The sequence below is a fragment of the Bufo bufo genome, chromosome 1 (genome assembly GCF_905171765.1).
Source record: "Bufo bufo chromosome 1, aBufBuf1.1, whole genome shotgun sequence".
NCBI classification, from domain to species: Eukaryota; Metazoa; Chordata; class Amphibia; order Anura; family Bufonidae; genus Bufo; species Bufo bufo.
In genome coordinates, this window is record NC_053389.1 from 820,292,676 (window position 1) to 820,304,754 (window position 12,079).

Genomic DNA, 12,079 nt, shown 5'->3' on the forward strand with positions numbered 1-12,079 from the left:
AATAATCTGACCTCCTATGAGAAAAGTTTACTAAGAGTCCTCCTAGCGGCAGCCAGACTGCTTATAGCATCTAACTGGAAAACACAAGGAAATCTATCCAACACTTAATGGTTAGGAAAAGTAGCCTCGATTTCCAGACTAGAAGAAATATCACACTGGGAACTGAGCACCCACAATAAATACATAAAGATTTGGACTCCCTGGGTAAACTGGACATCATCTAGAAAAAGAACACAATCTGTTCCTACTGTTCAGCATAGAAGTGGTTAACTTTAACTCCAGAGCTACCTAGCATGGGGTTGTGTATGACATCACCACGTCGGCCGCCGTGATGATGTCTTCTCGGGCTGCGCGAGATTTCGCACCAGACCTTCAAGCAAGATAGCAGCATCTAGCCTGTCATGAGCAAATGGATCAGGTAAGTATTTTATTTTGTTTTTTTATTTGACACACTTTTATGTATATCAGATGCCACGATCATGTATGAATGTGGTTTCTGAGGGGTTCAATGATGGAGGGTGTCATGCTCCCTGTCATTGCACCCACTAGTTACAAAAAAAAGCGCTTTGTGACAAAATAATTCATCATGAAGCAAACTTTTTTATAAAATTCAAAGAAGCAGCCAAATCGAATTTTACTAAACTCTAATTCTAACCTTCCCTGTAATCTTAAGTATCTACAGTGCCTTGATAAAATATGCATGCCCTTTGAACTTTTCCACATTCTTTTCACTTTACACCCACAAACTAAAATGTATTTTTTTGGGATTTTATGTGATAGATTAACACAAAGTAGCAAGTATATGTGAAGTGAAAAGGAAATGATACATGGTTTTCAAAACTTCTAATAAATAAAAATCTAAAAAATGTGTTGCACATTTGTATTCTGTCCCCTGTACTCTAATACCCCTAAATACAATCCAGTGTGACCAATATTGCCTTCAGAATTCACCTATTTAGTAAATCAAGTTCACGTGTGTGTAATTTATTCTAAGTATAGCTACAGCTGTTCTGTGAAGGCCTCAGAGGTTTGTTAAAGAACATTACTGATCAAACAGCCTCATGAAAATCAAGGAACACACCAAACAGGTCAGAGATAAAGTTGTGCAGAAGTGTAAAGCAAGATTAGGTTATAAAAAATATCCCAAACTCTGAACATCTCATAGAGCACTGTTCAATCTATCATATGAAAATGGAAGGAGTAAGGCACAATTGAAAACTCGCCAAGCCATTGCTGTCCACCTAAACTGACAGCCCAGGCAAGGAGAGCACTAATTAGAGAAGCAGCAAAGAGGCCCACGGTCACTCTGGAGGAGCTGTAGAGATCCATAGCTAGGGTGAGAGACTCTGGTCAGATGTTGTGTAGTCCACAAATCTTACCTTTATGGAGGAGAGGCAAAAAGAAAGCCATTTTTGAAAGCATGCCATAAGAAGTCCCTTTTGCAGTTTGCCAAAAGCCACACACGGGACACAGCATGAGGAAGAAGGTGCTCTGGTCAGATGTTGAACTTTTTGGCCTACGTGTAGCAGAAAACGAACACTGCATATCATCCTGAACACACTGTCCGAACCGTGAACATGGTGATGGCAGCATTATGCTGTAGGGAGGCTTTTCTTCAGCAGGACAGGGAAGCTGGTCAAAGTTGATGGGAAAATGGATGGCACTAAATACAGGGCAGTCCTGGAGGAAAACCTGGTAGAGGCTGCAAAAGACTTTAGACTGGGAGGAGGTTCACCTTCCAGCAGGACAACAACCCTAAACATTCAGCCAGAGCTACAATTGAATGGTTTAGATAAAAGCAGATTCATGTGTTACAACGGCCCAGTCACAGTCCAGACCTAAATCCCATTGAGAATGCTGTTCACAGACACTCTCTATCCAATCTGACTGAGCTTGAACTATATTTCCAGAAAAGAATGGGCAAAATTCCACTCTAGATATGCAAAGCTGGTAGAGACATACCCCAAAAGACCTTCACCTGTAATTTCCGCAAAAGGTGGTGCATACAAAGTATTGACTCAAGGGGCTGAATACAAATGCACGCCACACTTTCCAGATTTTTACTGTATTTATGAAAAATTTTAAAAGCTTTGTATCATATTCTTTTCATATCACACATACTTGCTACTTTGTGCTGGTCTATCACATAAAATCCAAATAAAATACATTTAAGTTTGTAGATGTAGCGTGAAACAATGTGAACAAGTTCAATGGGTATGAATACTTTTTCAAGGCACTGCAAATTGAAGAACTGACTCACAAAGGAGAGAAACAGCAATAGTACTGCATATCCCTGTCCAATCTGCAACGCTCTCTACAATGTACATCTTGGCATCATAGAATCAAAATCAAAGCATCTGTATATTAGACATTGTTCTTTTCCATCTGAGTAAAACCGATGTCAGACGCAAATGGCCAAAACTCATCTATATTGAGCATTAGGCCTGTATCACACGGTCAGTATTTTGCATCAGGATTGATCATGATTTAGAAGCCAAAAGCAGGAGTTGGTCAAAAACACGAAAGACATGCAAATATTCCCATCACGTGTTATCTCTGTTTTGGACCCACTCCTGTTTTTTTGGCCTTACCAATACTGATCAATTACTGACCAAATTTTGACCGTGTAAAGGGGCATACTCAAAAGACAGGATCCATTTTTTGGGTTGTTCTTCTGTCAAATCAGAAGAAGGGAAAAATAAACAGTGACGTCAACATAAACTTACCGCTGACACCCTCTTCACTCTTAATTGTATAGAAAGGACCAGCACTCACTCTAATTGTAATTTCAAGTAAATTTAATGGTCACATACAGGTGGTAAGGTACTTACTACCTGTATGTGACCATTAAATTTACTTGAAATTACAATTAGAGCGAGTGCTGGTCCTTTCTATACAATTACCTGTGGATCTTCTCCGGGACACGCGCACCGCATCGCTGAGAGCAGAAGTGCCGCTTGTATCTTCTTCTGGACCCTCTTCACTCTGTCATGTCGCCACTACTTGTATCAGTAGTTAACAGAACAGGTTTGCTAGCAAACTCGGTGGAAAAAGCAGATGGGGTAAAATGAGTCCGCTCTTTAACTCTATAGCAGAATGAGTAGGTAACACAGTACCTTATCTATCTATCAATCAATGTGGACACCCCACAAGCAGTGAAATTAGACCGCTCTTTCCCAATTTAGTAGAATCAATGACTAACAGGTTTACTAGTAATCTATGTGGAAACACCAGACAGTATAAAATGAGACCGCTCTTTTACTCTTTAGCAGAATTTTGGGCCACTGCACTGTTAAGTACAGGCCAGTATATGGCTCATTTGACGCACAAATTAATTCTGAAAGTAATGAAATTTTTTGGGGGAAAATCAATTTAAATTTTTTATTTGGCTCATCTCTAGTAGGAAGTTTTCCCAGGCACAGCTAAGGGACAAGGCTAATGTGTTATGTGAAATGTGCTGATGATAATGCTAGTGATGACAATAACACTGGCCATGACCAGCCATTACAGTGCGGGTTTAGCCTTAAACAACTGGGTCCTCTGGCATGTTGGTGAGCATAGCAAGCTGCATGTTTGATTGCGTGCTGACAAGCATATCATTAGCAGCAAGCAAAGAGATGACTACTGGATAGCCATGCTTTTACACCCTCTCTATGAAATAAAAAATGGGGGGATGTTTTTGTGATACTGAAAAGGAGGCAAAATTGCTGTATTACCAGGATACGTTCTGTACCCGGAGCTTTCACAGACTAGATGCCTGACACCCATGTGTCTGACTGGGAGGTCCCTCTCCATACCCCGCTGTGTATCCAACACCTTGACGTCTTTGCCAGTGGTACCGCTACAAGTAGAAGCACCGCAGAAAACAGATATGCAATGCCCGAACAACCAGGTTCATTCGTACCTAGACTGTGCCCTTCTCTAACACCTACCCTGTTCCCTGATCCCATGGACTTCTGGGGAGGAAAATTGGAACAGTAGATGGAACTGGCCCAGCTTTCAATCTGTGTACTTTATTGTGTAACCTCCAGTGTACACTCATAGTGGGAATTCCGCATGGCAGTTGGGATCATCATACTGAAGCAGACAATATGGCCCTCCCTAATTGTAGAAAACATTACATTTGTGAAAATGAATTAATAGATCTGCCATTGCTGACAGTGGATATTTATATTCGGCACATTGATGCCGCTGCCGCCGGCTGCCTTTCCATCATATTGAATACTGTGATGTGCGCGATGACGTCAACGCGCTCTCCCACGTGGTGGTGTCATTGCGCATTTAGCAGGTCCTTTGGCAGGTCCTGTTCAGTGAAGATAGAAAAAGTTGATGCAGCGTGATCAAATGGATGAGGCGAGATTTTTTTTAACCCCTAAATCGCCATATTGTTTTGCATTCTGTCTTAAAAATGCTATCATTTTCTGATTATATAATGATGTTATAACAGAAAATAATAAAGTGAAATTCGGGTCCCCATTGACTTCAATAGGGTTCGGGGTCAAGCTCGGGTCCACAGGTGCACTCATCCATATTTTAATAAAAATCACAAATTTATGGAAAATTTGGAAAATTTAGCAATTTTCAAAATTTGGATTCCATTGCTTTTAAGTGGTGCATGATGGGCTCCGATGTGTTCCTGACAGGAATATATTGGCAAAAGTCTCAGCTTTTAATATCTGCTTGTATGACTAGCTAGTATAGTCAGTGGCATATCCGTTTGGTGCATTTTTTTCTGTGATTTATATAATTATATTTTCATCTGCACAATGCTCCGTTTTGTGTAGGATGCCTTTGTGGTGCATGTGGACCGCGCCGACATCCTCCATTGTACGCATTTTTTGCTGGGGATGGTCGTTTGCTGCGGGCCACATGCGGTGGGACTGCTCCCCCAATGAGAAACACGCTACAGTGTTTGGGGTTTGAGCAGTTCCCCCATATTTGCCACGATATTTCTGTGATTTTGTTTTAAGTGATAGTGATACCTGATAAAGTAGTTATTACTTAACATTTTTCATATGTCTATTTTATGTTTACATCCTTTTGTAAATGTAATTTTATTTGTAGGACATTAGAAAGCTTAGAATTTTTGTAATTTTTTCAAAATTCAGTACATATAAAGGACCAATTCAATTTTGAAGTCACTTTTGAGAAACCACTAATAAATTACCTCATTTTGGAAACTACACCCCTCAATTTATTCAAAACTGAATTTAGAGACCTAGTTAACCCACACGGCGATACCTAATATGTCTATTTTTTTATTTTGTTCAGTTTTACACAATAAAAGCATTTTTGAAAAAAAACAAAAAACATTTTTTATGCCACCATTTTCTGAAAAGCATATTTTTATTTTTCTAGCTATGTTTTTGTGTGAGGCAAAAATTTCTAAAAAAAATAATAAAAATGACGTGAAAGAAAAATTTGTCTTTGGACTTAAATCTAATTTTCCAACAGATTTTTCAGAATAGTACACAAGGCAAATTTGCTCCTTTCTATTTGCTAGGCATAAAATAAAGTATAATGCATGATTTACAAAATCCCATGTTTATTAACTATTTCCTGTGCAGCTTTCCAAATATCTTTATTTCTCAGACTGTATATAATGGGATTGACCAAAGGAGTAAAAACAGTATATAACAGTGATAAGACTTTACTTGTGGAGAGTGTTAGACCATTTGTAGGAACAACATAAACACCAAACAGAGTCCAGTAGAATATGGAGACCACAATGAGGTGGGAGCTACAGGTGGAGAAGGCTTTCTGTCTACCAGTATTGGATGGGATCCTTAAGATTGCTAATACAATATTAGTGTAAGACACTACAATGATTGTGGTTGGAATGAAGACAATCGGAAAACCTATCATATAAATCTCCAAGTGAGCAATGAAGGTGTCAGAACAGGCAAGTTCTAGTAAGGGAAAAAGATCACAGAATAAATGGTCAATGATATTTTTTCCACAAAAATTTAGCTTTGCCGTCGTTATAGTGTAAATCAAAACAACAGAAAATCCAAGCAACCAAGAGGTGATGGTCAATTTCACACAATATGTACTTGTCATAATAGAGGTATAGCGGAGGGGGTTACAAATAGCCACATATCTATCATAAGACATCACAGCAAGGAGAACACATTCATAGGATTCCAAGGAACAAAAGAAATATAATTGAGTGATACAGTTATTAAAAGTAATGGTCCCCCCATTATTCAGTAGAATGTAAAGCATGTTGGGTACAATGTATGTGGGTAATAAGATGTCACTGATGGACAGCTGTGAGATGAAGAAGTACATTGGGGTGTGGAGGTTCTTGCTGGTGGACACCAGCATGATGATCAGGAGATTCCCACATATTGTCCCACAGTAAACCAGAAGGAATAGACAGAACAGGAAAATTCTTAAATCTTGGCTTACTCGAAATCCTAAGAGGACAAAATCATTGACCACAGTAGAGTCGTTCTCCTGTGTGCAGATCAAATATCAGTTATTCTAAAATAAACCAGTCCCTTAGTGTTTCACCATAGCAATCTAGCTGAAGTGTGGTCCAACTTCAGGTTCTGAACAATATATTATAGTGCACATATTGCATGCCTAATAAAAATCTAGTATTTGTTCAATGAAAATTACTTTTACTATGGAGTTCCTGGGAAATGGCCGCAAAGATGCTTTGGTTGCGATTTACTACTCAGCTCATAAGAAGGCTCCATCTTTAAAGAGACAACTTCCTAAAAAGTGTGTCCTAAAGCCCAAAAATTATGTGTATTGCATATAATTTATTAAGCATTTAAATTGATGAACTGAACTGAACTGAACTGAACTAACAGGGAAAAAAACATAAAGGGGGAAAAAAACATTCTAACTGCATAATACATAGTGATTCAAGAAGAATGGTGCAAAATTCTAGCCTCTGTATTCATAACTGAGACAACATAATATATGAAAAGACAAAATCCAAGTTTTATCTATATACTACAAATGTTCGATGTAAGCCCCGTTGGTGACAATGCAGATGTCAAGGCAGAAGTCCAGTTCTGTCCAGACGAAGGCCAGCGTATCTTAGGATAAGAATCCACTGTTTTAATGATGCGTCTTATAAGGGCGTTCAGATCCTGTGGTGGGGGGAGGGAGGGGGTCAGATACACAGAGTTCAGTTCTTGATGTAATCCTACAGAAATAAGTCACAGGGTGTTAGAGCTGGTAAACGTAGAGGCCAGCACAAAATTGGCGAAACATTTATTCTGGCATTTCCAATCCAATGTTTTGGTAGAGTTTCATTCAGGTATCTGTGAACATCTAACTAGAAAAGAAGAGGAGCAACATCCTGCTGATAGAGAAAGATCTGCCAAATGTAGTCTATTTGTGGCATAAGCCATTCCCTTAATATTTCCAATTAGGAGTATCCAATGACAAGACCCTCGACAAAAAGAGAAGGACTGTAGACTTTGCACCTGCTCATTGCACAGAACAGGTTTAATTTGGGTGAGACCCTCATGTGCTCAATGAGGGCACATGGGCTTCCTAATCCCCAAGTTCTAATGTTGTGTTGAATGACCTTACCACTGAGGTATAAAATAGCCTTATCACTGAATACCAGCCAGTCAGGAAATTTGTTATCCTCCTCCTGGCCCAAGTCAATGCCAAAGTCGCTGAATTCTAGTTTGTTATCAGGTTTCAGCAAATGAAGAATTTGTATAGTTTTTTTTGGTTTGGTTTTCGTAAGATACACCGCGGTCGAGGCACTATTACTTCTATTCTAGTCATCCTGGATGACTTTCTAGGACCATGCTTGTACGCAGCTTGAATCCTGTTCACTGTCTATTCTGAAGTCTTTGGATGGCCTGGACTTTTCCCATGACATAAACAGCCAGTGGTTTTGAATTGCTTCTCACAACGAGAAATGTAGTTTCTATGTGGAACGCATTTACCAAATTTATTCAGAAAATGTTGGTGTATTGTCACAACTAGAGATGAGCGAATTTATGAAAAGTTCGATTTGGCTGATTCGATGAATTTTACAAAAAAATTTGCTTTGTTATCGATAACTTCATCACAAAGCCCATTTTGTGGGAAGTAGTGAGTGCAATTCGATAGCGCCGCCCCCCGTCATTGTACCCCTCAATGATATATACATGATCGTGGCATCTGAGTGTAAAAGCAGTGTGAAATTAAATCAAACTTACCGCCTCCATTTGCTTGCGACTGGCCAGCTGCGATCTTGCTTGAAGATCTGGAGCAAAATCTTGAGTAGTGCGAGACTACGTCATCAAGCCAGCCAGCGTGGTGACATCATACGTCCCCGCCACGGAATTTTGGCTGAGATCTTCAATCAAGATGGAGGCTGGCGGCCCGTCACGAGCAAATGGAGGAGGTAAGTATGATTTATTTAGTTTTTTACACTATTTCAGGTTAAATCGATCGCTAACAAGAAGCACGAGGAAATTCTGCTTCAAGGCGAATCAAATTTATCTTGAAATTTGGATTTCAGGATAAATCTCATCTCTAGTCACAACAGTCCCCATTCTTGAAAATTCCAACATGCAAAAAACTTTTTTGCTGCCATGTCACCATCTTAAACCTACCCCTTGTGTAGATGTTTAAACTAACCTAAGGGGCAGATTGATAAAAAAAAATATCTAAAAGAAAATTGACTTTGCCGCCCATAGAAACCAGTTACAGCACGGCTTTCATTTTTCAAGAGCAAAATTTGTTACTTTAAGTATAGGCCTTTACTTTTGCACCATGCTTTTTGAATCATCCCGTATAAGTTTTTAAAAAAAAATTCTTACATTGTTATATTAATTGAGGTGAATATAAAACAATTTCTATTTTATGCACAGTTAAAATACTGGTTATACATTACTGTTTGCATTTCTACACAATTATGTTGATATATTTTTTCTTATATAAAATAATTTTTAAGCCTATAATTGCCAAATATATTTAACACAAATTAAATATGAGTGGTCACGGTTTTCATTTTGAAGGAAAAAAACATCTGTACAGTTACATAAATATATCACAGACACTTGGGGTTGATCTTTAGAATTTCTTCTTAAACACATAGCATAATGATTTACCTAATGTTACCCACATCAGATATTTGTTCACTCTCATCATTCATTTTCATGTTTCTGGTATTTTTCAGACACTTCTGTTCTTAAGATCCCAGAGGAAAAAGACGGCAGCATTAAGACAATCGATGACCCCCGATACACATGAATATAAAGCATTATCTGTGGATATTTATGTACAACATGAAAGCAAGACGCCAGGTAGAATTACTCCCGGGATATATCACTGTTATTCTCTTATGAGTCTCCAGTGTTTTGGTCGATTAAGAAAAATAAAAATTATTTACATTACCCTCAAGAACAAACCAGTTTTCACCCTCCTGACCAGACAATTTTTTTTTTCAAATCTGACATATGTCACTTTATGTGGCAATTATTTTGGAATGTTTTACATTGAATTTCATGATAGCAATAAATCTGGGCCCATATGTTTTACCTTTATTTGGTCCCCTCATGTCATGCCATGCTGTCCTTGATTGCCAGGGCCAGTGTTCGTCTTCTCCTGATGGCCCTGTGTGCTGGGTAAATCTCGTACCTATGCAGTGCCGTGCCATTTACCCAGCACAAAAGGGGAGGTAGGAGAAGAGGAACTCTGGCCTGTCAATTGAGGATGGCAGGGCAGGACATAAGGTGGGAGTACTGAGCCTCTAGGAGGCTAATTTGCATATTACAAAAGTAAGAATTGTGCAGTAATAAACATCAATAAACATAACAATAGCAAAGTTAGTTGCTTCTGACATTGGCATATTGCTAATGTCAGCCAGTTTAAGAGGGTTAATTCTGGTGACAGAAACCCTTTAAGACATATAATGATACCTTAGAAAATAGTTAATTAACATTTTCAATAAGTTATGTTCCCATCATTTTGTTAATGACATAATTATTTTTCTTAAGATGTTAGAACCCTTAGAATTTTAGAAGGAATTTTTCAAGAAAAGTTTTCAAAACCAATTTTTTTAAGGACCAATTCGGTTATGAAGTGATTTTGGGGAGGAGTGCATGCGCGCGGCTTGCTGAGAGGACATGCCTCAGTGAGATCCGCTCCGTACGCCAAAAATATCCTGAAATTAGCGCTGTCCTCACAGCTCCAACAGCCTTTTAAACAGATGCAGGGGACCCCGAAGATGACCCGCAACAAAGGTAGAAACAAAATCGCGGGTACGCCCACCCCGTCACAGACTTTACCGGAGATGTTTCGGCACTCCAGAGAAACTGCCATGGCGGACCCTACCTCATCTCCGGCCAGTGCCGCCTCATCCACTGATGGTGGACATTTATCGGGCCCTAACATCACCGATCTGGGCCAGGCAACACTAAATAAACATAGCTTCCCTGTTAAAAGTGGAGCTCTCTCAGGCAGTGGAGGAGTTTTCCCGCCAAATCCAGGACTTGGCGAACCAAGTCTCTGAACTAGAGACTCGGACTGACGATATATCAGATGCCATAGGTGCTGACAGGGAGGAAATCAACTCCCATGCCGCACAGTTAGCCACTCTGGAGCTAAAAATAGACCTGGAGAATAGATCCAGAAGAGGGAATCTGCGGGTCAGAGGCCTCCCTGAAACATTCCAGGATCTACAAACCACCATGATCATTCTGTTTGGGGCCCTTCTACCCCAAGCTGAGCCGGCACAGCTACGAATGGACAGAGTTCATAGAGCTCTGGGTAAACCCCGCTCCGCGGACCTACCAAGGGACATTCTCCTCAAGTTCCACTATCCGGAGGTGAGAGATCAAGTACTGGTGGCAGCACGCAATCGGCCCGACTTACCAGGGCCGCCTTCCTCTGTGCACCTATATGCGGATTTAGCACCTTCCACACTCCGCAAACGTAGAGAGATGAGGCCGGTGACATCAGCCCTGCAGAATGCACAGGTACGCTATAGATGGGGGATTCCGTTCAACTTATTCTTCCAGCTAAACTCCCGTTCTCACATGGTCCATACCCCGGCGGAAGGCCTAGAAGTGCTGCAACGGGCAGGAATCCCATTTGAACGCTCTGAAATTCCAGCTGCCCCACCAAGACCACAAAGACCGGCTAGGGTCTGGACCAAGGTCCCCCCTGATCACCTCGCATGACTAGATCGGCAGTTAATTGAGACTATGCAACTACAGGACGGTCTCTACCCTTCTCCAGGATTGAAGGACAGCATTCATCTACTGATCTGGACGCAAGTGATACCTTTCTTATATACTTTTGGGGGCCCTTTTGCCCCGGTTTTGTTTTTTTTGTTTTTTTTGTTTTTTGTTTTTGTTTTTGTTTTTTTCTTTCCTACAGGGATTTGGCGGGACGGACTTTAATGTTGCTCACTCGTTCAGGGTTGACTGGAATGGAGCAGTCTGCCCTTGTTGGGCACCGTCTCCCTTCTACTAACCCACTACTATTTGCTGGCCTTGTTAGGCTCAGCTATATTTTCATGTTATGTAGTGCTTGCAAGCACTTTGTTAATGTTATTTGGTTTAACGGTCACTCAAGGGGGCTATTCCTATTGCCATTATAGATTCCAGCAGTATCAGTCCAACTTAGATGAGTCCTACACCACTTCTTTATGTGTAAAATATTAACCCCCCCAGAAAACGCAAATCAGCCTTCTCTACATATCTAAAACATCTACTTGATGTTATCTGCTTGCAGGAGTCACACTTCACTCCTACATCCCATCCGAAATATTTCCACCAGCAATGCACAAGATATTTCTCATCCACGTATCCCACCAAAAGCAGAGGGGTTATCACCCTGTTAAAAAAACTCCTTTCTGCTTTCCTTGACTCAGTCTATCATTGATCCAAATGGGAGATACAGTATGTATTATTAGTGGGCACCTACAAAGAAGAGACCTTATGTATAGCCAATGTTTATGCCCCAACTGACGAACCTATCACCTTTTTTAATGATGTGAATCACATAATTGAACCCCTCTTCTACCATAAACTTTTTATGGTGCGGAGACTTCAATTTTGCTCATCTCTTCCTGGCCATCCTCGCTCATCTACTCACACAGCCAAAATAC

The 12,079-nt window shown here is 40.2% G+C and overlaps 1 protein-coding gene across 1 annotated transcript; it reads right to left on the reverse strand.

Annotated features, from left to right (window-relative positions):
* Window positions 1-5,529: 5,529 nt before the first annotated feature.
* Window positions 5,530-10,287, reverse strand: LOC120989399 (olfactory receptor 1500-like). The gene is made up of 3 exons (XM_040417478.1): window positions 10,254-10,287; window positions 8,178-8,236; window positions 5,530-6,459 (listed from the first exon to the last, which is right to left on the reverse strand). The coding sequence occupies exons 1-3, from the start codon at window positions 10,285-10,287 to the stop codon at window positions 5,530-5,532; spliced, it is 1,023 nt and encodes a 340-aa protein (XP_040273412.1).
* Between the last annotated feature and the right edge of the window lie 1,792 nt (window positions 10,288-12,079).

Bases quoted from the DNA above. Each gene is read 5' to 3' on its own strand.
- LOC120989399 (XM_040417478.1), bottom strand. From the start codon at position 10,287: ATGGCAGTTTCTCTGGAGTGCCGAAACATCTCCG. The intron at 8,237-10,253 runs GTAAAGTCTGTG...GCACTACTCAAG, and splicing joins GGAGTGCCGAAACATCTCCG to ATTTTGCTCCAGATCTTCAA. The intron at 6,460-8,177 runs GTAAGTTTGATT...ATCTGCACACAG, and splicing joins GTCGCAAGCAAATGGAGGCG to GAGAACGACTCTACTGTGGT.